The sequence below is a fragment of the Gopherus evgoodei genome, chromosome 4 (assembly GCF_007399415.2).
Source record: "Gopherus evgoodei ecotype Sinaloan lineage chromosome 4, rGopEvg1_v1.p, whole genome shotgun sequence".
Classification (NCBI taxonomy): domain Eukaryota; kingdom Metazoa; phylum Chordata; order Testudines; family Testudinidae; genus Gopherus; species Gopherus evgoodei.
This window is the reverse complement of record NC_044325.1, coordinates 131,548,061-131,572,371: the sequence shown is the minus strand read 5'-3', so window position 1 is coordinate 131,572,371 and position 24,311 is coordinate 131,548,061. Positions and strand designations below refer to the sequence as shown.

General features: G+C 51.8%; 1 protein-coding gene across 3 annotated transcripts in view; it reads left to right on the top strand.

The window, feature by feature from the left end:
• Nucleotides 1-24,311, top strand: part of LOC115650746 (copine-5) — a 197,947-nt gene that overhangs the window by 53,438 nt on the left and 120,198 nt on the right. For 2 of the 3 annotated variants that reach the window (XM_030561101.1, XM_030561099.1), the window contains exon 7: nt 17,987-18,046. The exons of the other annotated variant lie outside the window; for it this stretch is intronic. In XM_030561101.1, coding sequence (XP_030416961.1) covers nt 17,987-18,046 — 60 coding nt within the window. The remainder of the gene's footprint in view (nt 1-17,986; nt 18,047-24,311) is intronic. 3 annotated transcript variants of the gene reach the window in all.

Sequence of the window (24,311 nt, the reverse complement as noted above, 5' to 3'; positions counted from 1 at the left end):
TACCTGCAGCCCTTCAGAATTGCTCCTGGTGGGTTCATTTCACTCCAGCTAGCAGGAGCTTGCATTAGATCAGCTGAGAATTCCCTATGGCAGGTGGGGGCTTTGCTGCCCTAACTGATGGACTGGACGCCAAATTCTGTTTATTGCATATGTGCGAGATCGAGCAAGAGAGCATCTCTGTGCGTGTGCGTGTGTATGTGTGTGCGAGTGCGTGCATGCGTGTGTGTGTGCACGTGCGTGTACATGCATATGTGTTCGTGTGCATGCATATGTATTCATGTGCATGGGTGAGTGCGTGCATGGATGTGTGACACACAACATACCATTAGTGGCTGTTATTATTATACATATTTATTTGGAGCCCTTTGGACACCTCCCAAAGCTTAATTTGAGCTGGCTAAGATGTTGCTGACCCAGAGCAAACCCCCTGCTGGGTGCAGCGTTCCCTCCCAGCAGGGATTAATCCACTGGAAAGGCCAAAAGAGCTGGGGCTTGCAGTTCTTTTGGAGAGGGGCAGGTTCCTGGCAATCTATTGCTGGGCTCCCCAGCAGCTCACAAACACTGGTGAAATAACTATCAATGCCAGTGCTGCAGATGGGGAAACTGAGGCTCAGAGACGTGGTCAGGGTCACACAGGAAGCCTGATGCCCCAAGTCCCAGCACAGTGCCTTAATGACTGAACCATCCTTCCTCCTTTTTCCACCCCTGTCCCCCAACAGATCTCTGAGGCTGGGGCCTGCTCCACCATCAGCCTGGCCCTGGCATGCTTGCCTCATTGAGAGGGCACACACAAGTGTGCCTGCCGGGGGGAGCGTGTGGGACTGAGCTGCAAGTGCTGAGGCAGGGCTGTAACCATTCACTGGAATAAAAGACCTACCTGCCTTGGGTCTCCTGGCCGGCTTTCAGACCTGCCAGGCCATCGCAGCAGGGCAGCCTTCCTCAGCCCAGCATCCCCCTCCCCTGTCTGCCAGCCCTGCCCCCCACACCTGACCTCCACACCAGCCCCTGCTTCTCCTGACCCCATCCACTGGATGGTGCACAGCCAGGACATCCCGATGGGCAGGGTCCTGCAGAGCACATAGCCTGGCCTGGGGTGATGAGTGTGCAGGGAGGTGGGCAGGGAGCCAGCCCAGCCATGGTGTGTGGAAGGTTTGTGGACTTTGGCCGCTGTTAGGTTTTTCAGTAACACTCGCCCAGCTCTCGCTCCCCAAAAAACATTTTAGGAAGCGACCAAAACTGTTTCGACAGGAACCCAAGGGATGGGATCCTGCAGGGCACAGAGATGGAAGCATCACTGTGAACCACCTGCCTGCCCTGCAGCTGGGAGTGTATTCAGAAAGGTGGGTGACATGAACTCACATTAAACTAGCTTCCTGGCTCTGCAGGCTGGGAAGAGTCTTGGTAAAATAACCAGTTCCCTGGGGCCTGGTTGAGGCTGGAGACAGCCAGCTTGAGGCAAGGGGAACCTTCCCCAGTCACTTGCTGGGACACCAGCTCTAAGGCCTGTTATGGTCATCATCTAATCTATCTATCTATCTATCTATCTATCTATCTAGGTGATAGGGCCACCTCCCCATGTGGCCAGCCTTGCCCTGCCTGCCACATTTCACCTGGGACATGGGGACCCACCCTGATGCACTGCAGTAGCCTGAGCAGTCCCATGGTAGCTGCAGAAACACTCCTATTTCCCAGGCTAGGTCTGACATCCCAGAAGGGTGGAATCTCTCTGCACTCCTGCCCCTCACTGTGTGGGGGCCAGCACTCCCAGAGCCAGCCCCCCAATGAACGGCGCTGCTCTTCTGATGAGCTGCTAGAACATGCAAAGCCTGTTTCCATCCAGACTTGGCTAATCAAAGGGAGCAGACAAGGCCGTGGATTTGCCCTGTACAAGCTGGATCACGAGCTCTGCCTGCATCTCCAGGAGGTGTCGGCAGGTCTTTGATGCCCAGCTCACTTGGGAAACGTGCTGCAGGTGCTGGGAGAGTTCAGAGGCTCTGGCTGCAGAGCAGCTGGCCCAGCAGCTCAGCAGAGATTGCTTTCCCTTTGTCTCCTAGCCTGTGATTTTGTACCAGTTTCAGGAGGCGGCTGCCTGGGGACAGCAGATTCCTGAGAGGCTGCAGAACATAACTGGCCTCCTTGTTTTGAGCATCGGTTCTGTCCCCGAGCACGGTTATAGCGCTGCACAGCAAAGCTCTGAGACTCAGACCGAGAACTTGTTATGAATCAGTTCCACGCCGCGTGGCCATCCACCCAGCCAAAGTCCCAAGCACGGTGTCAAGCCTGGGGAGGACTCTCCGGGGAGCAGGCTGCTGCTCCCTTTGCCTGGCATAGCTTCCTCTGCATCCCTCAGGACAGTGTCCTCACTGTGAGAGCCGTCTCCTCTGCATCCGCTGCTGTCTGGAACTGCCTCTCTGCACCACCTGGCTTCACTCCCTCACTCTGACCTACCTATCAGAGGCCTAGCACCTTGGCACCTAACCTGTGTCCTCCCTAGGAGCCAGACAGGCTGATGCCTCTGACACCCCCCACCTCTGCATGGAAGAGTCCCTGCCTCTGGCTCACAGCACTTGGATGCGGAGCCCCCAGTGGGCTGCTGCAGGGGATGGCTCCTGCAGGACACCCAGTCAGGATGGCACCACATGGCAGCTCACGGGGCCAAAGGCCTAGGGCAGGAATGGCTGGCTCAGCCGATTGGCAGGTTCTCATTTACACCCAGCTCAGATCAGGAATGACTGCAAGTCATTGCCATCCCGTGCCTGTTTGGTGGCCCCTGCACGTAATAAATGTGCTGGGTCTCAGACCATTGACTCATGGCAGATGTTCCCAGCAGAAAAATGACCAGACACTAATTACCCTTCTTCCCCGCTAAGCTGGGAGACCGTCTCCCCGCTCGTCCCTTCCAGGGCAGTGGGAGACATACAGGCAGCAGGCAGGAGCAGGGCGAGAGGAAGCTGTGCCAACCTGTGCCCATGCCAGGGCTGTCAGTCTGGAACCCAGCACCAGCACTAAATTCGCCTGTGTCACAAACCCAGCCGGTTTCTGGGATTCTCCTTCTGTTAATTTCTGGTCCCTGGAAGAGCAGCAGATGGCTTGTTAATATCCACCCCAGCCCCAGGCCAAGCCCAGTCTGGCCCGATCCCCAGTCCCAGCCCCAGGCCCAGCGCAGCCTGGCCCGATCCCCAGCCTCAGCCCCAGCCCCAGCCCGGCTCAGCCCAGCCCCGACCTCAGCCCCGGCCCTTGTCATAAACAGATAGCTAAGGGTTAATGTCTCTTTCACCTATAAAGGGTTAACAAACAGTGACCTGCAAACACCTGACCAGAGGACCAGTCAGGAGACAAGATACTTTCAAATCTCATGGAGGTGTCAGGGACTCTAACCCCGACGGCAAAGTTCGTTGTCTGACCGCGAGAGAGACAGGCAACACCAGCAAGGTCCGATCAAAAGCTCTTTATTGACAAGTGCACGCATCAATAGAGAGCAGCTCGTCTCCAGAGAGAACCAGCCCCCTCTTTACATCTTAGTATAAGCCTATATAGACAGTTCCGTCGCGTCATAAATTATTCACTGGAGCAACCCACCCCCTTCTTCTAACAACTAGAAACTAGACACCTTTAGTATACATGCATGCCTAAAGTTAGAAATGTAGGGGAGTTAAAAACAAGCAAAGAACAGAACCAGGGAGTGAAAGCAAGGAGGCTGGGAAGCTAGGGCTCTTATCAGTTCTTCGAAGGATCTGCTCTATCACAGCACATCTGGTACTACGCCAGGAATGCAGCTTTTCTCTTATCTCACTTTTTCCCAGCGCTTGTGAGACATGCTGCTTTTTCAGCATTTTCCACTCAGGGATTACCCACAAACCTCTATTAGCCTGACTTTGGTCAGGTTGGCATACCTGGTTCTGTCTGCTATATCTTTATTCAGGCCTAACAGAGGGAAGCCTTTGTTTGTGGGTTTTGGGTTTGGGTTTGGCTTTGGCTTTGGCTTTGTTCTCTCTGGGTCCTGGATGGGACTAGAGGTGCAACCAGGTTTCTGCCAATCTCCCTGCTACAGTCTCTTATCTATTCAGAATTGTAAGTAAGAAAAGGCGGTCATAGTCTTTTAATTTGTTTTTTTTTTCATTTACATATGTGTACTTGCTGGAAGTAGCTTAAATTGTGTTTCTGCTGGAGAAAGTTTCTTTCTATTGTTTATAAGTTGAAAGACCCTGTAACTTTTTACCATCTAAAGTGCAGAGATAAACCTTTTACTTTTTTCTTTCTTTTTTATTAAAAGTTTTGCTTTTTAAGACCTGTTTGATTTTTTTTCTCCTAGTTAAGCTTCAAGGGAATTGTGTCTGTACTCACCAGGAAATTGGTGGGGAGAAGGGAAGGATAACTTTTCTCTTTGTGTTAGATTCACGCAGCTTGAATCTGTATGGCCTCTGGGTGAGGGGGAAGAAGGGAGGGGGAAGGTAACACTCCTCTCGGTGTGGTGATTCAAGAAGTTGAATCAGGTGATCTCCTAGTGTTCCCAGGGTGGGAAGGAGCTGGGAGGGGGAAAGGGAGGGGGAAAGGGAATGGTTTATTTCCCTTTGTTGTGGGACTCAAGGAATTTGGGTCTTGGGACCCCCAGGGAAGGTTTTTGGGGGAGACCAGAGTCTATCAGGCACTCTACTCTAAGTCCTGATTGGTGGCAGCCTATCAGATCTAAGCTGGTAATTAAGCTTAGGGGAATTCATGCTAGTACCCATATTTTGGACGCTAAGGTCCAGAACTGGGAATTATACTATGACATGGTGGCAGACCCAGACCCAGGCCCAGCCTGGCCTGGCCCAATCCCCAGCCCCAGCCTCGGCCCCAAGCCCAGACCCGACCTCAGCCCCGGCCCTAGCCCCGGCCTGGCCCCAGCCCCAGCACCAGCCCAGCCTGGCTAATTCCAGAGGCTTTCACAGCTCCTTGATTTATTTGTCTTTCAGGCTCCTCTACTTAACGCCCCTCCCCATCTAACTCCACAGTAAATGTCCCACACGCCTCCTTGGATTGGTCGGATTCCCTCACTCGGCAGCCGTTTGTCACTGGAGTCTCTTTGAGGGATTCATTTCTCCAACAGAAATAAAACTTTCCCGCGCCCCTGGAGCCAAACTCTGCATTTCAGGCTGTGATGTTATTGATATAAACTGGAGCCATATAGAACATGGCTAGCAACCAAGGTCCTGTAGTGGCACCAAATCTTACGTAAAGGGGGTCATATAAGCTGTCTAAGACCAGGTTATGGATTGCTGGTTATGATTATTCTCTCTGTATGTCTGTGTCATTTTGTAGTTGAAGTTATGAGTATTGGCTCTATACTGTCTGTATTTAAAATTGGTGCTGTAGTTCTGGGAAAAATCCCAGACAAGTTGGTATTAGCTCTGCCTAGCCTGCTTGATGGCTCATTAAGGACCATCAGCTACACAACTGACCCATTGAGAGGAGGCAGATACACCTTGTAACTCAGCAGGGTGTGCAGGAACTTGCCCATGTGACTGCAGACTCCATTTTGCTGTAATTTTCCACAGTAAGAACAAAGCAGTGTTCTTACACCTGGAAGAGCCCATATAAGGCTGATGCCTCCTCTCCATCTTGTCTTCAATCCTGCTTCCTACCTCTGGAGGGACTTTGCTACAAACTGAAACTCTGAACAAAGGACTGAATGACCCATCCCAGGAAGGGATGTTCCAGAGACTTGATTTGAACCTGCAGTTTATTCCATCACTGCTACAAGCCTGAACTAAGAACTCTGCCATCGCTGTATGTAATTGATTCCATTTAACCAATTCTAGCTCTCATCTCTATCTTTTTCTCTTTATGAATAAACCTTTAGATTTTAGATTCTAAAGGATTGGCAACAGCGAGATTTGTGGGTAAGATCTGAGTCTGAGGATTAATTCTTTGGGATCAAGAGAACCTTTTTCTTTTTTGGACTGTTGGTTTTCATAACTATTCATCCCCAGGACGAGTGGGACTGGTGGTGATACTAGGAGTCTGGAATGTCTAAGAGAATTGCTTGTGTGACTTGTGGTTAGCCAGTGGGGTGAGACCAAAGTCCTCTTTGTCTGGCTGGTTTGGTTTGCCTTAAAGGTGGAAAAACCCCAGCCTAGGGCTGTAACTGCCCTGTTTAAGCGATTGATCCTGAATTGGCACTTGCAGTTGGGTCCCGCCAGAACCACATTGTCACAGTGGCGTAGTCATGCTTGGATCCACAGAACCAGGTCAGTTAAGCTTTGGGTCAGAACCCCACGCTATCCAAATTCGAATTTTGGTTTTGAGAGTTTGATTGGTTAAAGAGCTGCTGCAATGGCTCAGCAAAGAGTGTATGGGGGACTTGGCAAAAAAAGCCCTGGAAAATTTGTGTTCACAAAAAAGGGATAAGCTTTAGAAAAAAAGCTACAAAGGAAGAATTCAGAAATCTGTTAATGGCTAATGATCAGGGGGCAAGAGGGCAGCCCTTACCTGAGGATGCAGAAAAAATTAGAGGGCAAAAGGCGACAGATAAACTGCAACTTGAGCATGAACAGAATCTAACAGATTTTCGCTTGCTGGAAAAGCAAAAAATAGCTGAATTAGAAAAAGAGGCTAATGAGAGAGAAAAGAGAGCTCGTAAGGGGCGTCTAGAGCTGCTGGCTGCTGAACAGGGAACTCACAAGATGCAGCAAGAGACTCACAAGATGGAACAGGAGACGGCCAAACTGCAGCTCCAAGTAATGGAAGAGTGGAGAAAGTCATCGCCACCTGGTTTCACATACCCACTGCCATGAGAAAAACTGGGAAAGGATGTGTCCCATTTATAACGATACTGAGGATATAGAGGAGTTTTTGTTCACCTTTGAGCTTCTCTGCAACCTGTACCAGATCCCCGATGATCAGCGAATGCCTGTCCTGCTGACCAGACTGACTGGAAAAGCCAGGGAGGTATTTAATAAATTGGGGGAACAGGAAGCCTTGGATTATGGGCGGTTTAAAGATTCTGTGTTAAGGCGGTTCAAGGTGACTCCTGATTCTCACAGAGTTAAGTTTAGAAAGTTTAGGATGTCTCGTGACTGTACTTTTGTAGAATGTGCTCATAAACTGAGTGGTTTTGTTAAAAAAAATGGGTTATGAGAGCAAAGGCATATGGGAGTTTTGAAAAGCTGCTGGATTTAATAACTTTAAAACAGTTCCTAGACATTGTGCCTGACCATATGAGAGCAGCTGTGTGTGATAGGGATCCTGAGTCAGTCCTACGGGCTGCAGAGATTGCAGATGCCCATATCCAAAACAGGGCTCGAGAAGGGTGTAAACCTCTGGGGAAAGCTAATCACCATTCTCCCCAGTTCAAGAGGAGAGAAGGTTTTAAAGGTAACCTGGCCCTGACTCTTATAGAGGAGCTCATGGGGGCCCAGAGGGTAGAAGCTCTCACCCCAAGCATAAACAGATTACATGCTGTCACTGTCGTGTGCTTGGCCACATCAGACCAGATTGCCCGACCCTGAAGGGCAGCCCAAAACCAGCAACCCCAAATGCCACAGCAAATGCTAATCCTGTTGTTATAAACTCTCAGGCAAGCTACACAGAGCCTGGCACTTGTGCCCTGTGTGCAAATGCTGTTTCCGTGGTCTCTGAAGAATTGGACCTTAAAACTCATATGAAAGGTAAATATGGGAACAACAATGCAGAGTTTATTAGCAGTGCAGCAGTAAATGGAGTTAGGTGTGTGGCATGGAGGGACACTGCAGCAGACATTACTCTGGTTAAAGCAAGTCTTGTCAGGGAGGAAGATTATTGGCCAGATGAAAGTGTAACTGTTGTAGCCTTATCTGAGTATTTTGTCAGGGTGCCTTTGGCTAAAATCCACCTGAAATGGAAGAGATTTGAGAGTACCATGGTTGTGGGAGTAAAAGACACAATCCCTAAGGATCTTATGATTGGGAATGATATTAAAGCTATGATCAGTCAAGTTAACACAAACCAGGCACAGGAGAGGATTAATCCTAAAGTTGTGTATATGGAGGGTGTTTCCAAAAGTTTGTCTTTGGAAAGTAGCTGTTTGGCTGTGAATGAAGTTGCTGAGTGTCTGTCTAATGTCTCAGAAGTGGATCTGGAATTAGATCAAGTGAAGGGAGAGAGAAACAAAGAGATTTTGGATAAGTATCATAACTCTAGTCCCAGATTTGGACCTTAGTGTCCAAAATATGGGGGTTAGCATGAAAACCTCCAAGCTTAGTTACCAGCTTGGACCTGGTACTTGCTGCCACCACCCAAAAAATTAGAGTGTTTTGGGGCACTCTGGTCCCCCTGAAAACCCTTCCCTGGGGACCCCAAGACCCAAATCCCTTGAGTCTCACAACAAAGGGAAATAATCCTTTTTCCCTTCCCCCCTCCAGGTGCTCCTGGAGAGATACACAGACACAAGCTCTGTGAATCCAAACAGAGTGACTCCCCCTCTCCGTTCCCAGTCCTGGAAACAAAAGCACTTTCCTCTTCACCCAGAGGGAATGCAAAATCAGGCTAGCAAATCCAACACACACAGATCTCCCCCTGATTTCTTCCTCCCACCAATTCCCTGGTGAGTACAGACTCAATTTCCCTGAAATTTCCCAGTAAAGAAAACTTTAACAGGTTTTAAAAAGAAAACTTTATATAAAAAAGAAAGAAAAATACATACAAATGGTCTCTCTGTATTAAGGTGACAAATACAGGGTTAATTGCTTAAAAGAAATATGAATAAACAACCTTATTCAAAAAGAATACAAATCAAAGCACTCCAGCACTTATATTCATGCAAATACCAAAGAAAAGAAACCATATAACTTACTATCTGATCTTTTTGGCCTTACACTTAGAAACAGAAGATTAGAAAGCAGAAACTACTTCTCCAAAGCTCAGAGAAAGCAGGCAGACAGACAAAGACCTCAGACACAAAATTCCCTCCACCCAAAGTTGAAAAAATCCGGTTTCCTGATTGGTCCTCTGGTCAGGTGCTTCAGGTGAAAGAGACATTAACCCTTAGCTATCTGTTTATGACATAAGCCTAGGCAGCTTTGTGAGCTGATGGCTATATCTAGTCAGCAGTTTGGGAAGACAAGGATAGTGAAAGATGAGTGTCCCTATCCCTTACCTGTTTCCTCTGTGGAGAAATGTAACAGTGAAGGAAATGTTCCTGTGTCCGTCAAGGATATTGACTTGCCTATAGAAAAAGCTACCTCAGTCTCCAAGCAGTTGTCTGTGAACAGCCCTGTGTGCTGGAACAAGGGAAATGAAATCCCAAGCTGTGTGTCTAATCAAGGAGAATGTGTCTCCGGCTTTTCTTTGTGGAGCAGACAAAAGAAGGTGCCTCTCAGCCTGTAATGGTTGAGAATAGTGCAGTTGTCCCAAAGTTGGTTCTGGATTCAACTAAAGCCCAGGAAGGGAATGGTCCTAAGTTTGTGTCTGCTGGGGAGATGGCCCTTTAACTAGGTTGCATCCAGTTAGTGTCGTAGCAAAATCCCAGAGACCAGACAATTCTGGGGCTTGTAGTTTGCCAGTTGCTAATGTGTGGTTGGAAAAGGGTGTAGCAACTCTGTCTGAGCAGGGTGATACCCTAGCCAGGGCACAAGGAGAGCATGAAGGTGATTTAATTGTGTTACCTACTGACAGTTTAACGACTTATAGTAAGAAGAAAAAGATTCCTGAACTTGTTCATGGCCAAGGGAAGAAGAATGCTTCTAACCGGTTCTCTAGAAAGTCTACAGGTTTGCCTGGAAGGGAATTGTATAGGAATCTGCCTCATGGGCCAGAGGCAATTCTGAATGTAAGTGAGACCCAGAAAGAGTCTGTGGGGGCTCAGGAAAGTGTTCCTTTAGAGCAAGCACTAGGTGAAGGGGGTAAGGGCAGAAGTTCTGAGAGGGGTGAATTGCTGCTTAGAGAAGCTCATAGGGAAAGGAATCCTCATGGTAACCTGTGCAAGCAGTTTACTGCAACTGAAGGGTGTGAAAGTGATTTAATCAAGGAAGTTTCATTTCCCAACAGCCAGAAATTTACTGTTGTGAATGGATCCACTGACTTTCCTTTTGAAAGATCCAGTGGGGGTAGCTTTGAAAAGGTCTAAGATAGAGTAGAAGCTGTTAAGAAAGTTGAGCAGCCCTATAATCAAATGGCTGTGTGTGGCCAGCTTGTTGGGAAGACAATGGTGTTAAAACAGGAATGTCTCCATGCTGATTCTGTGAGTGAGCAGTCTGTGCTTCAGGATCTGAGGACAGACTGGGTTACTGGTGTTCCAGAGCAGAACAGTTTTATGGATGAACACTTGAGGATGCAGGGGAGAGCAACCGAACGCTCATCCTCAGACTCTTTGGATTTGTGTGGTATCTCTGTAAGACAAAGTCCAGCCTTGGATTTGGTAGCAGCTAAGAAGTTTAAAGCTAGTGTTTGTGTTAATGCAAATTACCTGGCTGGCAGGGAGAAGAAAGACTTGCTAATAGCTGTTAGCACAGAGAGCCCACTCCATCAGCCAGTGACTTCTGTTAGGAAAAAGCAGATCCAATCCACTGTTGTTCAAACTAAGTTTTACCTTGAGTTTGTAAAGAGATTCAATCATGTTATTGAACATGACTTTGATAAATCATTTCTGTTATACACTGGTACGGCATTTAACCCAACACTAGCTGTAGTGAGACAGACCCAAGGATGGGGAGCTCTTGGGATGCAGTCAGTGATGTTTGTGTCATCCCTTCCTGCATCAATTTTGCGTTGGGGGTGTGATGTTATTGATATAAACTGGAACCATATAGAACATGGTTTGCAACCAAGGTCCTGTAGTAGCACCAAATCTTATGTAAAGGGGGTCATATAAGGTGTCTAAGACCAGGTTATGGGTTACTGATTATGATTATGCTGTCTGTATGTCTGTATCATTTTGTAGTTGAAGTTATAAGTATTGGCGGTATACTGTCTGTATTTCAAATTGGTGCTGTAGTTCTATGAAAAATCCCAGACGAGTTGGTATTAGTTCTGCCTAGCCTGCTGGATGTCCCATTAAGGACCATCAGCTACACAATTGACCCATTGAGAGGAGGCAGATACACCTTGTAACTTAGCAGGTTGTGCAGGAACTTGCCCATGTGGCTGCAAACTCCATTTTGCTGTAATTTTCCACAGTAAGAACAAAGAAGTGTTCTTACACCTGGAAGAGCCCATATAAGGCTGATGCCTCATCTCCATCTTGTCTTCAATCCTGCTTCCTACCTCTGGAGGGACTTTGCTACAAACTGAAACTCTGAACAAAGGACTGAATGACTCATCCCAGTGGGGGATGTTCCAGAGATTTGATTTGAACCTGCAGTTTACTCCATCACTGCTACAAGCCTGAATTAAGAACTTTGCCATTACTGTATGTAATTGATTCCAGTTAACCAATTCTAGCTCTCATCTCTACCTTTTTCCCTTTATGAATAAACCTTTAGATTTTAGATTCTAAAGGATCGGCAACAGCGTGATTTGTGGGTAAGATCTGATGTGTATATTGACCTGGGTCTGGGGCTTGATTCTTTGGGATCGAGAGAACCTTTTTCTTTTATTGGGGTGTTGGTTTTCATAAGTATTCATCCCCAGGACGAGTGGGACTGGTGGTGATACTGGGAGACTGGAGTGTCTAAGGGAATTGCTTGTGTGACTTGTGGTTAGCCAGTGGGGTGAGACCACAGTCCTCTTTGTCTGGCTGGTTTGGTTTGCCTTAGAGGTGGAAAACCCCAGCCTAGGGCTGTAACTGCCCTGTTTAAGCGATTGACCTGAATTGGCACTCTCATTTGGGTCTTGCCAGAACCGCACTGTCACACAGGCATCAGCAGCCAACAGCACCAACAGCCCAACTTGCAGAGGAGCTGAGCATCCTGAGCTCCTGGAGGCAGGATCGGGCCCCTGAGGCAGCAGGGTTGTATGGGGTGCGGGTACATTGGGCTCCTTAATGAGCTCAGCTTCTCGTAAGCAGGGGAGGTTGAGAGCATCTTGAGCAGCCTAGAGCTGATGCATTGAACGAGGGTGTCGGGAGCTGGGACGATCCTGCCAGGACCTTGGAACCTGCCAAAGCCTCCAGCTGGGCCCAGGCTGTCCAGGGCAGAGGATTCGATGTCATAGCAGAGAGGCACATGCAGGAACGCTGGCAGCTCATTATATCAACAGCTGCTTCTGCTCTTCTCCAGCTGAGCACACTCCCCTCTCTGACTTGGAACTGGCTCCCCTGCCCCTTAGCTCATGGCCCTCCTGCTCTGACCACTCACTGGTGCTGCCTGTGTAAGTCCCGTTCCAATAAAAGGGGCATGCGTCTGATAGCTGTGAGAGGACTGCGCATGCATGGTGCTGCTGACGGGCACGTGCCACATGCTGCTTTGCGATGCGGCATGCTGACTGGAGAGCTCCTGGCCATGTCCCTTACAAGTCCATTGCCAGGGCTCAGTGTTAACCAATAACTTGGGGCGTCCAGGCCATGGGGCACAAAGGTGTTTGTATGTGGTGGGAGGATGGGGCTAGGGGGTTCGCTCATTGCACGTGCGTCCAGGTCCCCGGGAAGGCGAGGGGAAGTCGGTCGGGCGTGAGAATAAGACGCTGGATGTTCCTGTCCCTGCCCTGAGCTGCGGGTGAGCTGTGTATAGTGGGGGCTCTGGGAGCTAAATTTGTACCATCCAGAAAAAGGAGGAGGGAGGAAAGGGTCCGAGCAACAGCTAAAAATACCTGCTGGGTAACAATGTGAGCGCAGGAAGGGAATTACTCACTGTCTCTAGAGGAATGGCCTGCTGCCACGGACGAGAGGAGTGAGGAGATGCTGGGGGCAGGGATGATATAAATGGGCCTGAAGAATCAAAGGTGTTACTGTGACCCTGTCAGTGTCCAACGGTGTTACACGAGGGTCAGGGTGGTGCACACGCAACTCACCAGCTCAGTCCATGGCAAAGAGGCCCCTCAAAACCCCTCCAGCCCTTTAGTGAAGAGACAGAACAGAAGGGAAAGCAGGGAAAGCCTTTGCAGTGGAAAGTCAGCCCTGCCTTGGAACACCCTCTGCCATGCCCTCCCCCGTCTCGTTAGAAGGGAACCACCATTGCCTGACAGCAAAGGCTGTGTCTCCACTGTGCACCTTACAGCGGCACAGCCGTGCCTCTAAAGTCTTGCCGCTGTACGACATGCAGGTTAGTCGCTCTTTGTCGGCAGGAGCCAGCTCTCCTGCCAACCAGATACAACTACCCCCAACAAGGGGTGGCAGCTTTGTCAGCGGGAAAACGTCTCTACATCAGCGCTTTTCATTGGTAAAACTTTATTGGTTGGGGTGTGTTTTTATTTGTTGGATGGGGTGGGGAGAGCTGCGAAGGGTGGTACCGACAGGGTGGAGCTGGCTCAGCCTGGGTGATCCAAGTGGGGAAGGGGGTGGGGGAAGGCAGAGTCTCACGTCATGGCTAATGCGGAGGGCATCTGGGCTCAAGTCTTTTGTTCTGCAACTGACTCCCCATGTGACTGTGGGCAAGTCACTGCCCTGTTCCGTGCTTCAGTTTCTACAGTCTGTGAAATGGGGATGCTGCTGCTGGCCTGGTTCCCATGGGATTCATTCATTAATGTTTGTAAAGGGCTTTGACCTCTTGGTGTAAATCAGCAAAGCTCCATTGACTTCTATAGATTACCCCAGGTGCAGATCTGGCCCTGTGATTTTCTGAAGGAGGGGCAAATGAGGGCTCTGTTTTGCACTTCAGAATCATAGAATCATTAGGATTGGAAGAGACCTCAGGAGGTCATCTAGTCCAACCCTCTGCTCAAAGCAGGACCAGTCCTCAACTAAATCATACCAGCCAGTGCTTTGTCAAGCCAGGCCTTAAAAACCTCTAATGATGGAGATTCCATCACCACCCTAAGTAATCGATTCCAGTGCTTCACCACCCTTCTTGTGAAATAGTATTTCCTAATATCCAACCTAGACCTCCCCCACTGCAACTTGAGACCATTACTCTTTGTTCTGTCATCTGCCACCACTGAGAACAGCTATGCTCCATCCTCTTTGGAACCCCCCTTCAGGTAGTTGAAGGCTGCTATCAAATCCCCCCTCACTCTTCTCTTCTGCAGACTAAATAACCCCAGGTCCCTCAGCCTCTCCTCATAAGTCATGTGCCCCAGCCCCCCTAATCATTTTTGTTGCCCTCCACTGGACTCTGTCCAATTTGTCCACATCCTTTCTGTAGTGGGGGGCCCAAAACTGGATGCAGTACTCCAGATGTGGCCTCACCAGTGCCAAATAGAGGGGAATAATCACTTCCTTCGATCTGCTGGCAGTGCTCCTACTAATGCAGCCCAATATGCCGTTAGCCTTCTTGGCAACAAGGGCACACTGCAGACTCATATCCAGCTTCTCATCCACTGTAATCCCCAGGTCCTTTTCGGTACAACCGCTGCTAAGCCAGTCTGTCCCCAGCCTGTAGCGATGCATGGGATTCTTCCGTCCTAAGTGCAGGACTCTGTACTTGTCCTTGTTGAACTTCAACAGATTTCTTTTGGCCCAATCCTCCAACTTGTCTAGGTCACTCTGTATCCTATCCCTACCCTCCAGCTTATCTACCTCTTCCTCCAGCTTAGCGTCGTCCACGAACTTGCTGAGGGTGCAATCCATCCCATCATCCAGATCATTAATGAAGATGTTGAACAAAACTGACCCAAGACAGACCCCTGGGGCACTCCGCTTGATAGCAGCTGCCAACTAGATATCAAGCCGTTGATAGCTACCCATTGAGCCCAACGGTCTTGCCGGCTTTCTATCCATCTTGTAGTCCATTCATCCAATCCATGCTTCTTGAACTTGCTGACAAGAATATTGTGGGAGACCATATCAAAAGCTTTGCTGAAGTCAAGGAATAACACATCCACTGCTTTCCCCTCATCCACAGAGCCAGTTACCTCATCATAGAAGGCAATCGGGTTGGTCAGGCAGGGAGTCTGTAGTTCCCTGGGTTCTCCTTCTTGCCTTTTTTAAAGATGGGCACTATATTTGCCTTTTTCCAATCATCCGGGATCTCCCCTGATCGCCATGAGTTTTCAGAGATAACAGCCAATGGCTCTGCAGTCACATCAGCCAACTCCCTCAGCACCCTTGGATGCATTGGATCTGGAACCATGGACTTGTGCATGTCCAGCTTTTCTCAATAGTCCTTAACCTGTTCTTTCACCACTGAGGACTGCTCACCTCCTCCCCATATTGTGATGTCCAGTGCAGCAGTCTGGGAGCTGACCTTAGCTGTGAAGACCGAGGCAAAAAAAAATTGAGTACTTAAGCTTTTTCCACATCATCTGTTACTAGGTTGCCTCCCCCATTCAGTAAGGGTCCCACACTTTCCCTGACCGTCTTGTTGCTAACATACCTTCTTGTTACCTTTTACATCCCTTGCTAGTTGCAACTCCAATTGTGCCTTGGCCTTCCTGATTACACCCCTGTATGCTCTAGCAATATTTTTATACTCCCCTCTAGTCATCTGACCAAATTTCCACTTCTTGTAAGCTTCCTTTTTGAGTTTAAGCTCACCGAAGATTTCACTGTTAAGCCAGTCTGGTCGCTTGCCATATTTGCTATTCTTTCTGCACATTGGGATGGTTTGTTCATGGTCCCTCAATAAGGCTTCTTTAAAATACGGCCAGCACTCCTGGACTCCTTTCCCCCTCATATTAGCCCCCCAGCCATGCCTCCAGCCCCGTGCTCCCTGCCCAGTGTAGGAACCCTGGTGCCTGCCAAAGCATTTGGATGGGTGCTGGAGACAGGCTGGTGAGCTTGCCAAGGTCCCAGGAGTTTAACTCCTGGCAAACGCACAGGTTCTGCCACCTCCTTTCGTGATCTTATCTCCCCCGTCTGAAGCATTCCCATTGGGCTCGGTCAGTGAGTGTCCATGGATAGAGAGCAGAGCTCCACAGAGACAGAGGGACGGCGGTGGGAGGGGGGGCAGATCTGCAATGCACCATTCTCCATCCTTGCTGCCCGGCTGAGTTGGGGGTGCAGCTCAGTGCCAGGCTTCTCGGCAGCTCTGCAGTGCACTTCCCTGGCCCTGCAGTGCACTTCCCACCCCCCTCTGGACCTCACCCTACAGTCGTCCCCACATGGGCCCCAGAATCCTTTGCAGCAGCATCTCTGAGGGGGTGCTGGGTCAGCCAGCAGCAGGCAGGGCTCTGGAATCTGCCACTTTCGGAGACTCCTTGGTGGCCTCTGCAGTTGGTGGAACTGAACGGGGGGGGGTCCCTTTCGGGGGTGGGAGCGAGATGGGCAGACAAGGTGTCACGGAGTGTGGGAAGTCAGGGCCGTGCACCCCTCTTCCTGCGATTCACTGTGACTCTCAGCCAGACAGTAAAACAGGTTTATTAGATGACAGGAACGCAGTCCCAAGCAGGGCTTGTAGGTACAACCAGGACCCCTCAGTCAAGTCCTTCTGGGGGGGGGGAGGTTAGGGAGCTTAGACCCCAGCTTTGGGGTTCCCTGCGTTTCACCACCCAGCCCAAAACTGAAAGCAAAACCTCCTCTAGCCGTCTCTCTCCCCCTTCCCTCAGCTCCTCCCCTCCCTTTGTCCAGTTTCTGGGGCAAAGGTGTCACCTGGCACCACCCTCCTCCTGGCTCAGGTTACAAGCTCAGGTATCTCTCAAGTAAAATCATCCCCTGCTATCTCATCCCTAATGCAGACAGTCCCAGTAAAACTAGACGACATTCCCAGGTCAATCCACCCTATTCCCTACTGCGTCACACAGGGCAGCTGAAGGAGGGTGCCGGGCTTGGGACTGCCTCACTGGAGATGCCACCTTAGGAGTGAAGCTGTATGGCAGGGGGCTGCCCCCACAGCGCAGGCCTAAGGCAGCCCCAGTGCCAGGCCATAGGGCTCTTCATGCCAGCTCGAGGGAGATTCCCATGCTAGCCTAAGGAAAGACCCAGTGCCAGTGGTCTGCCAGCAGGGTAGTGTGTCCCTGGGACCATCTGGCAGCCTGTGTCTGCACCTGTCTGGGGTTCCCATTCTATGCCAGGGGGCTGACTGAGCCTTCCAGGTCCCTGCTGTGGCATGGTTGGGCACATGGCCATGGATCCCAGCTGCCCTCGGGAGAGCAGCTACTGGACCCTCTTCTACTGTCAGTCAGGCTGTGGCCTGCATTGCCGAGCTGCCTGCACTGGAGTTATCGTCCCACTGCAGCTGCCCATGCTCCCCTTGCTGGCGCCCGGCCAGCGCCACAACCCTGGCTATTGAAACCAGCCACTGTCCATAAAAGCACATTAAAGGGTTTGGACACACGAGGTTCCAGGTACAAGGAAAATGTGACGTACAGTCCAGAGCCCACATGTATTGACAGGCTCGTTCTGCATGGCGCTGATTCAGTGGTGGGAGCTGGGATCCTCCCCTCGTGAGACGCTTCCGCTGGCAGAATCTCTCTTCTGTGATGAACAATGTTTGGGGCCATTTTCCCTCCTCGTATAGCCCGAGGCTCTTGTCTCTGTTCATAATCAGGGTGTTTCATTAGCTGCAGCTCAGTCTTGATGGGCCCCTATTCAGCATTTCTGGAGGGGATGCTTTGCCCTGCACAGTCTCCAGACTAGGCACAGGGCTGGGCCGGCTCCCCCCATGCCCGCAGTTCTCAGCGTTGATCCAGCTCTGAGACCCCCTGCTGTAAGTGACCCGGTTCACTTCTGTGGGTTTGGAACCCAGGATCCTCCATATGACATAGTCCGAACATCCGGCCACAGACCAGCAATCAACCGGTGCTTAGCTTTCAGCAGAGACACTCCCCCCACCCTTTGGTGAAATATTGGGGGATGGTCAGACACGTGCCTGGGTGTGTCTGTGTCATTCTGGGCCCTCTCTTCCTTGTCCCCAGGAGACAGTTTGGGGAGACCCCCTGGGATTGGTTCAGGAGCGTTGGCCTGGCTCTCCTTGGTGGTTATCAGCCCCAGGCAGCATATGTTCTCAGGGAGCCCAGGGAAAGGTCCAAGCTAACTCTCTCACTCTCTGTCTCCTGGCAGGATGGGAGCGTTCACGTTACATTCCAGAACAGGGAAGCCCATGCCGTCCGTCTCCAATGGGTGAGTGACACAGCTTCACGAGCATCTCCTCCTGCACAGGCAGCCTCGCAGGGAGGCAGTCTGTAGGGGGGGCTTTGCCCTGACAATGCCCTGGTCCCATGGCTAGAGACACTACACATTCGACACCAGCACTAGGACAGCATGAGACTGTCCCGTCCCCCTCTTTCCCCCAGTGGCTGGGCACAGAAGAGATTTATGGGTCCATTGCTGCTCCTAAGTTCCAGGCCTGGTCATTTCACTGAAGCAAGCCCCGCTCCTGCACCATCAGCACCGCTGACAGCCCCGAGTTCAAACCTCCCTGTCGACCCAGCAGGGCCTGTTATTAACAGCACCATCATGGCGTCACGCAAGGCCTGACGTTATGGCTACTGTGGGGGCTGAGCACTGCAATGCCTGGCCCTGAGTTCTGCTCTCTTCCCGACCGGGCTAGTCCTGCCAACGCCCTCTAACAGCCTAACTGTCACGGGGTCATTTTCAGAGGGGATGTGAAAGTCTGTGGGACTTGTGCTCCTAAAGCCCTTCAGAGTTTCTGGCCATGTCCCCTAATATTTGGATAGCCCCATCATCCTGACGCCCCAGTGCCTTTACTCCCCGAAAGCTTCCACAGGAAGACAGGATAGGTCTGTGCCGTGTGTCCTCCTTACCCTCCCTGCAGCGGCTGCCCCACTCCATGCTCCAAGGACAGCCTCCCCACAGGGGGTCTGGAGGAATGTCCTCTTTGATTCCGCACCTGGGGGTCAGCCTGACCCAGAGATGTGAACTACGCTTACTAGTCCTGACCACACCTTGCCCAGGGTCTGCCTGGTCCTTTGGCTTGAACCCTACTGAGGTGGATTCTGCTGGTGGTTACAGGGCCAGCAAATCCCAAATTCCTGGGACCCTCAGAGGTTACAGATGAGTCCCTCCATCTATTTGAACCTGCACTGTGATGCTGGGCTGAGAGGGAGAGTCAGGACGCCTGGGTTCTGTTCCCAGCCCTGTGTATGGTGACCTTGGGCGAGTCACCTCACTGCCTCTGTTTCTCCACCTGCGACCCACTCCCAGAGGAGCTCTGCGGCTGGACTGAGGAGGCTTGTACAGTGCTGTGAGATCCTTGGGTGGGTGGGGCAGTTCAAGGGCCAAGTGCGTGAGACTCAGCAGCTGAGAGTGGAGCCGCTCTGCATGATGGGAGGGGGAAGGTTTTCAGCGTATTGTCCAGCAAACTCTGAGGCTTGGTCTACACTGTGGAGTTAGGTTGACATCAGGCAACTTACATCAACCTAATTATGGCAGTGTACGCACTACAGCCTTGTGCCCATCCATGTAAGTGCCACACTACACCGACATAATGGCACCACCTCTGCGAGAGGCACAGAGCTTATGTTGGTGTGGTTAGGGCAATGCAGTGTCCATGTTGGCTGTCATTCTTGTTGATTTCATGTCTCCATGTTGGAGCCGTGAAATTGACAAGAAAGCCAGGCTGTCACCGGGGGCAGGTGTGGGGCTCCCAGCTCCCAGTCCAGCTGCTGCCTGGAGGCTTCCCCACCACTTCCCACCAGGAGCCCAGCGTCTTTCCAGAGGCTTGCCTGGACTCTGAGCACAGAGCTCACAACTGGGATCCCAGGGGCAGCTGGGCTCTCAGCCCCCCACACTGCCCCTCTTCAGTAGGTGGAAGCATTTCCCTGCCACAGGGAGGGTAGTGTGAACATGCACCACTGTAATATTTACTGTGGTGGCTGTAAGTTGACCTAATATAGGTGGACTTAGGTTTCTAGTGTAGACATGCCTGGAGAGTGGGGGTTTTAGAGCACTCAGCACTGACCTAACTCTGCTCCCATTAGATTGTCGGCTCTTGGGGGCAGGGACCCTCATTGTGTTCTGTCTGTACAGCACCGAGCACAGTCATGGCCTGGTCCATGACATAACAACACTAGAGTCAATGCTCAGAAAGCCCATTGCATTCAGTGGGAGCAGAGCTAGGCCAGCGCTGAAGGGGTTGGATAAACCCAGCCAAATAGCCCAAGTCTTTAAAACAGGCCGTACCTCCAGTCGTTTATCTGGGTAAGGATAAAAGGATGATGCCATGGTAGACACCTAACCAGGAAGAAGAGGTGGACAAGGCTTTTTATAAACAACTAACAAAATCATCCAAAGCAGAGGTGCTCACTTTTATTTTTCCCTGTAAGTGCTCCACCCCCACTTCGCCCGTTCCCCGAGGCCCCGCCTTCACTCTACTTGTTCTCGCCCCCACTCCCCCGCTTCCTCTGAGGCCCCGCCTTCACTCCGCTCCTTCCCCCCCACTCTTCCCACTGCAGAAGGGAACCAGTGAAGTGCTAGATTGCAAAGGGCCCTGCCCCCAAAGCTTCTGATTGGGGGAAAATCCAGCATCTTCGATTGACTGAGGAGCTTTATTTAAACCAGGAAGAGGTGCATGAAGTTGTTTAGGCTACTGGAGGAATCCTGCTTGGCTGCTACTAGAGACCCCTCCTGCTTACCTGCCTCCTCCTGGCCTCCATATCCCAGACCCCTGGGTGCTCCCAACTCCTGCCACACTCTAGGGCCCTGCTCCTATGCAGGGCCGCTCAGAGGATTCAGGGGGCCTGGGATCTTCGGCTGCAGGGGGCCTCTGCCACCGAATTGCTGCCGAAGATCTGGCACTGGCCTGGGGTCTTTACCCATGTCCGACAGTACTGCCAATCCTGTGACCCCTGCCAGAGGGTGGGGAAGGCCCAGGACAAGGGGAAAGCAGCTATGAGGCCTTTACCCATCATGGAATATCCTTTCCAGAAAGTGGCCATGGACATAGTGGGACCCCTCAGCAAGACGACCCAGTCAGGGAAGAAATACATCCTGGTGGTGGTGGATTTTGCCACTCGCTACCCCGAGGCGGTGGCCTTGTCCTCTATCGAAGCAGACACAGTGGCAGATGCGCTGCTGACAATTTTCAGCCGGGTGGGGTTCCCCAATGAGGTCTTAACGGATCAGGGGTCCAACTTCATGTCGGCCCTGCTCCGGTCCTTATGGCAGAAATGTGGGGTCCAGCGTATCACCCCCAGTCCAACGGGCTGGTGGAAAGGTTCAACGGGACGCTGAAGATGATGCTAAAAACATTTATGAACCAGCACCCACAAGATTGGGACAAGTACTTACCTCACTTGCTGTTCGCGTACAGGGAGGTACCCCAGGAATCCACCGGGTTTTCACTTTTCGAACTGTTGTATGGAAGGCAGGTAAGGGGGCCCCTAGACCTGATGAGGGACGAATGGGAGGGGAAGGCCACTCCCGAGGGAGAGTCAGTGGTGGAGTATGTCCTGACCTTCCGGGAAAGACTGGCTGAGCTCATGGGCCTGGCCAGGGAGAATCTGGCCTGAGCCCAGAGGATGCAGAAGGTCTGATATGACGGCACGGTACGGGCCCGTGCCTTCATCACCGGGGATCAGGTGATGGTTCTCATCCCCGTGAGGAGAAACAAACTCCAAGCCACCTAGGAAGGGCCCTTCAACGTGATCAAGCAACTGAATGAGGTAAACTATGTGGTGGAGCTGTCAAACCGGGCACATCACCGTCGGGTGTACCATGTGAACATGATGACACCATACTATGACAGGGGGAATGTGGTGTTGGCCGTGTGTGGACATTGGGAGGGGCAGGGAGATGACCCCTTAGTGGATCTATTCCCTGGGACAAAGGCTGATTCCCCCCTAGAGGCGATTCCTCTCTCTGATCAGCTGACCCTGGCCCAGCCCGCTGAGATCAGAGGGGTGCTGCATCTATACCAACAGCTGTTTTCCAACCAACCTGGACGCACTAATTTGACTGTCCACAGGGTGGAGACCAGGTCACATCCCCTATAAGATGCTCCCCTTTTCGGGTCACTGGTAAAACTGCCCAGGATCTTGAAAGAGAGGTCAGGGACATGCTGGCTTTGGGGGTGATCCAGCAGTCTTCCAGCCCTTGGGCCTCACCAGTGGTGCTAGTCCCCAAGAAGGATGGGTCAATCCGGTTCTGTGTGGACTATCGAAAGCTCAATGCCATCACCGTATCTGAGGCCTACCCCATGCCCAGGCCTGACGAGCTCCTAGACAAGCTGGGAGGTGCTCGGTACCTCACCACCATGGATCTTACCAAGGGCTACTGGCAAGTACTGCTGGATGCAGATGCCAGGCTGAAATCGGCCTTTATCACCCCTCTGGGGCTCTACGAGTTTCTGACCCTGCCCTTCGGCCTCAAGGGAGCACCGGCCACCTTCCAGCGCCTGGTGGATCAGCTACTGAGGGGGATGGAGAGTTTTGCCGTGGCGTATATTGATGACATCTGCGTCTTCAGCCAGACCTGGGAGGACCATATGTCCCAGGTTAAACAAGTCCTGGACTGACTCCAAAGGGCTGGGTTAACCGTAAAGGCTGAGAAGTGCAAGGTGGGGATGGCTGAAGTATCTTACCTGGGCCATCGGGTGGGGAGCGGCTGCCTGAAGCCGGAACCAGCCAAGATGGAGGTGATCAGAGACTGGCCTGCTCCCCAAACCAAAAAGCAGGTCCAGGCCTTTATTGGGATGGTGGGGTACTATTGAAGGTTCGTGCCCCACTTTAGTGCCATAGCCGGCCCCATCACTGAACTGTGCAAAAAGGGGAAGCCAGACAAGGTGATCTGGACTGAGTAGTGCCAGGAGGCTTTCCGGGTGCTGAAGGAGGCACTGGTTAGTGGCCCAGTTCTGGCAAACCCAGATTTTGACAAATCCTTTATGGTGTTCACCGACGCCTCAGACATGGGACTGGGGGCGGTGTTAATGCAGGAGGATGAAAAGGGGGAGAGACACCCCATCGTGTACCTGAGTAAGAAGCTGCTACCCCGGGAGCAAAACTACGCGGGCATCGAGAAGGAATGCCTGGCCATGGTGTGTCCCTTAAGAAGCTAGAGCCATATCTCTTTGGGCAACACTTCACCGTGTACACCGACCACTCTCCCCTGACCTGGCTGCACCAGATGAAAAGAGCCAACGCCAAGCTCCTGAGGTGGAGCCTGCTCCTGCAGGACTATGACATGGACGTGGTCCATGTGAAGGGAAGTGCCAAGCTGATAGTGGATGCGTTGTCCCGGAGAGGGGGCCCTGAACTTCCCCAGGTCACTGGGCAGAGTGACCCCGCTCAGTTCAGTCTTGAAGGGGGAGAGGTGTGATGGAGTAGGGGCTGTCTGTGTGGGGAATGGGAGAGCAGGGGAGGACTTTAGGGGATGAACGATACCGGAGCCTGTAACCTGAGCTAGGTAAGGGAGGGGAAAGGTCAACACCTTTGCCCGGGAAGGGGAACAAAGGAAGGGAGTGGCAGGAGGGAAGCAGTTTTGAGTTTGGGCTTGGGGCTGTGTGAGCAGAATTCAGGGTATCCTAACTAGGATCCAAGCACCCTGAAAGCCCAAAAGGACTCGATGGAGGGTTCCTGACTGTGCCTGCAAACTCTGCTGTAACCTGTGTTCTGGTTGTCCAATAAACCTTCTGTTTTACTGGCTGGCTAAAAGTCACTATGGGTCCCAGGAAGAGGGGTGCAGGGCCGGACTCCCCCACACTCCGTGACACCGGGTGTGAATAACTCTTATGTTTTGCCTCTACTGCTGCCGTGGCGCGAAACCCCCGCGGCCAGGCTAATTCCCCGTCACAACTGGAAGGAAGTAGCGAGGCGCTGTGGTTCCCCACCGCCCCAGAGAGGGACGAGCCCTGGCTAAACCCCTGTACAGGGCGACACTGCCCAGGGCCCAGCTGGAGCTAATGCCAGTGCAGGACACCCAGCATGCAGGGCGAGAACAGCCTGAGCCCTGCCTGTGCCAGGTCTGCGCCCCAGGGAGCGACACCTCGGGGGCATCCTGGTGCAGACAAGACCAGGTGGGCTGGGGAAGGAGGTCTATTCCCCAGGGACCCTGCTGGGCCCAGTGCACTCCCCGGTAACTGGGCAGGCAAGTGTGGTGCAGACACAGTGCACTGGATTACAGTCCCCCAAATTCATCTGTGAATCCCCCTCCCCACCTCCTGATGGCAGCGCCCATCTCAGGCCAGGCAGTGCTCCTGTGGTGAAGCCCTGCGCTCAGCCAGCAATCTGCCAGCAGCCACTGGAAGAGGGGCAGAGGTGGAGGGAGGATGCATCAGGAGAGGGGAGGCAGGGTGAAGAGAGGGCAGCAGAGGGGGTGATAACTGAGGGGAGCAGGTGCCACATGGAGGTGATGCAGACAGGAGGCGTGTGGCTGGGGTAATAGAGCAAAGGGGTGGTAGGATGGGTGCATGGAAGTGAGGGGGCTATCG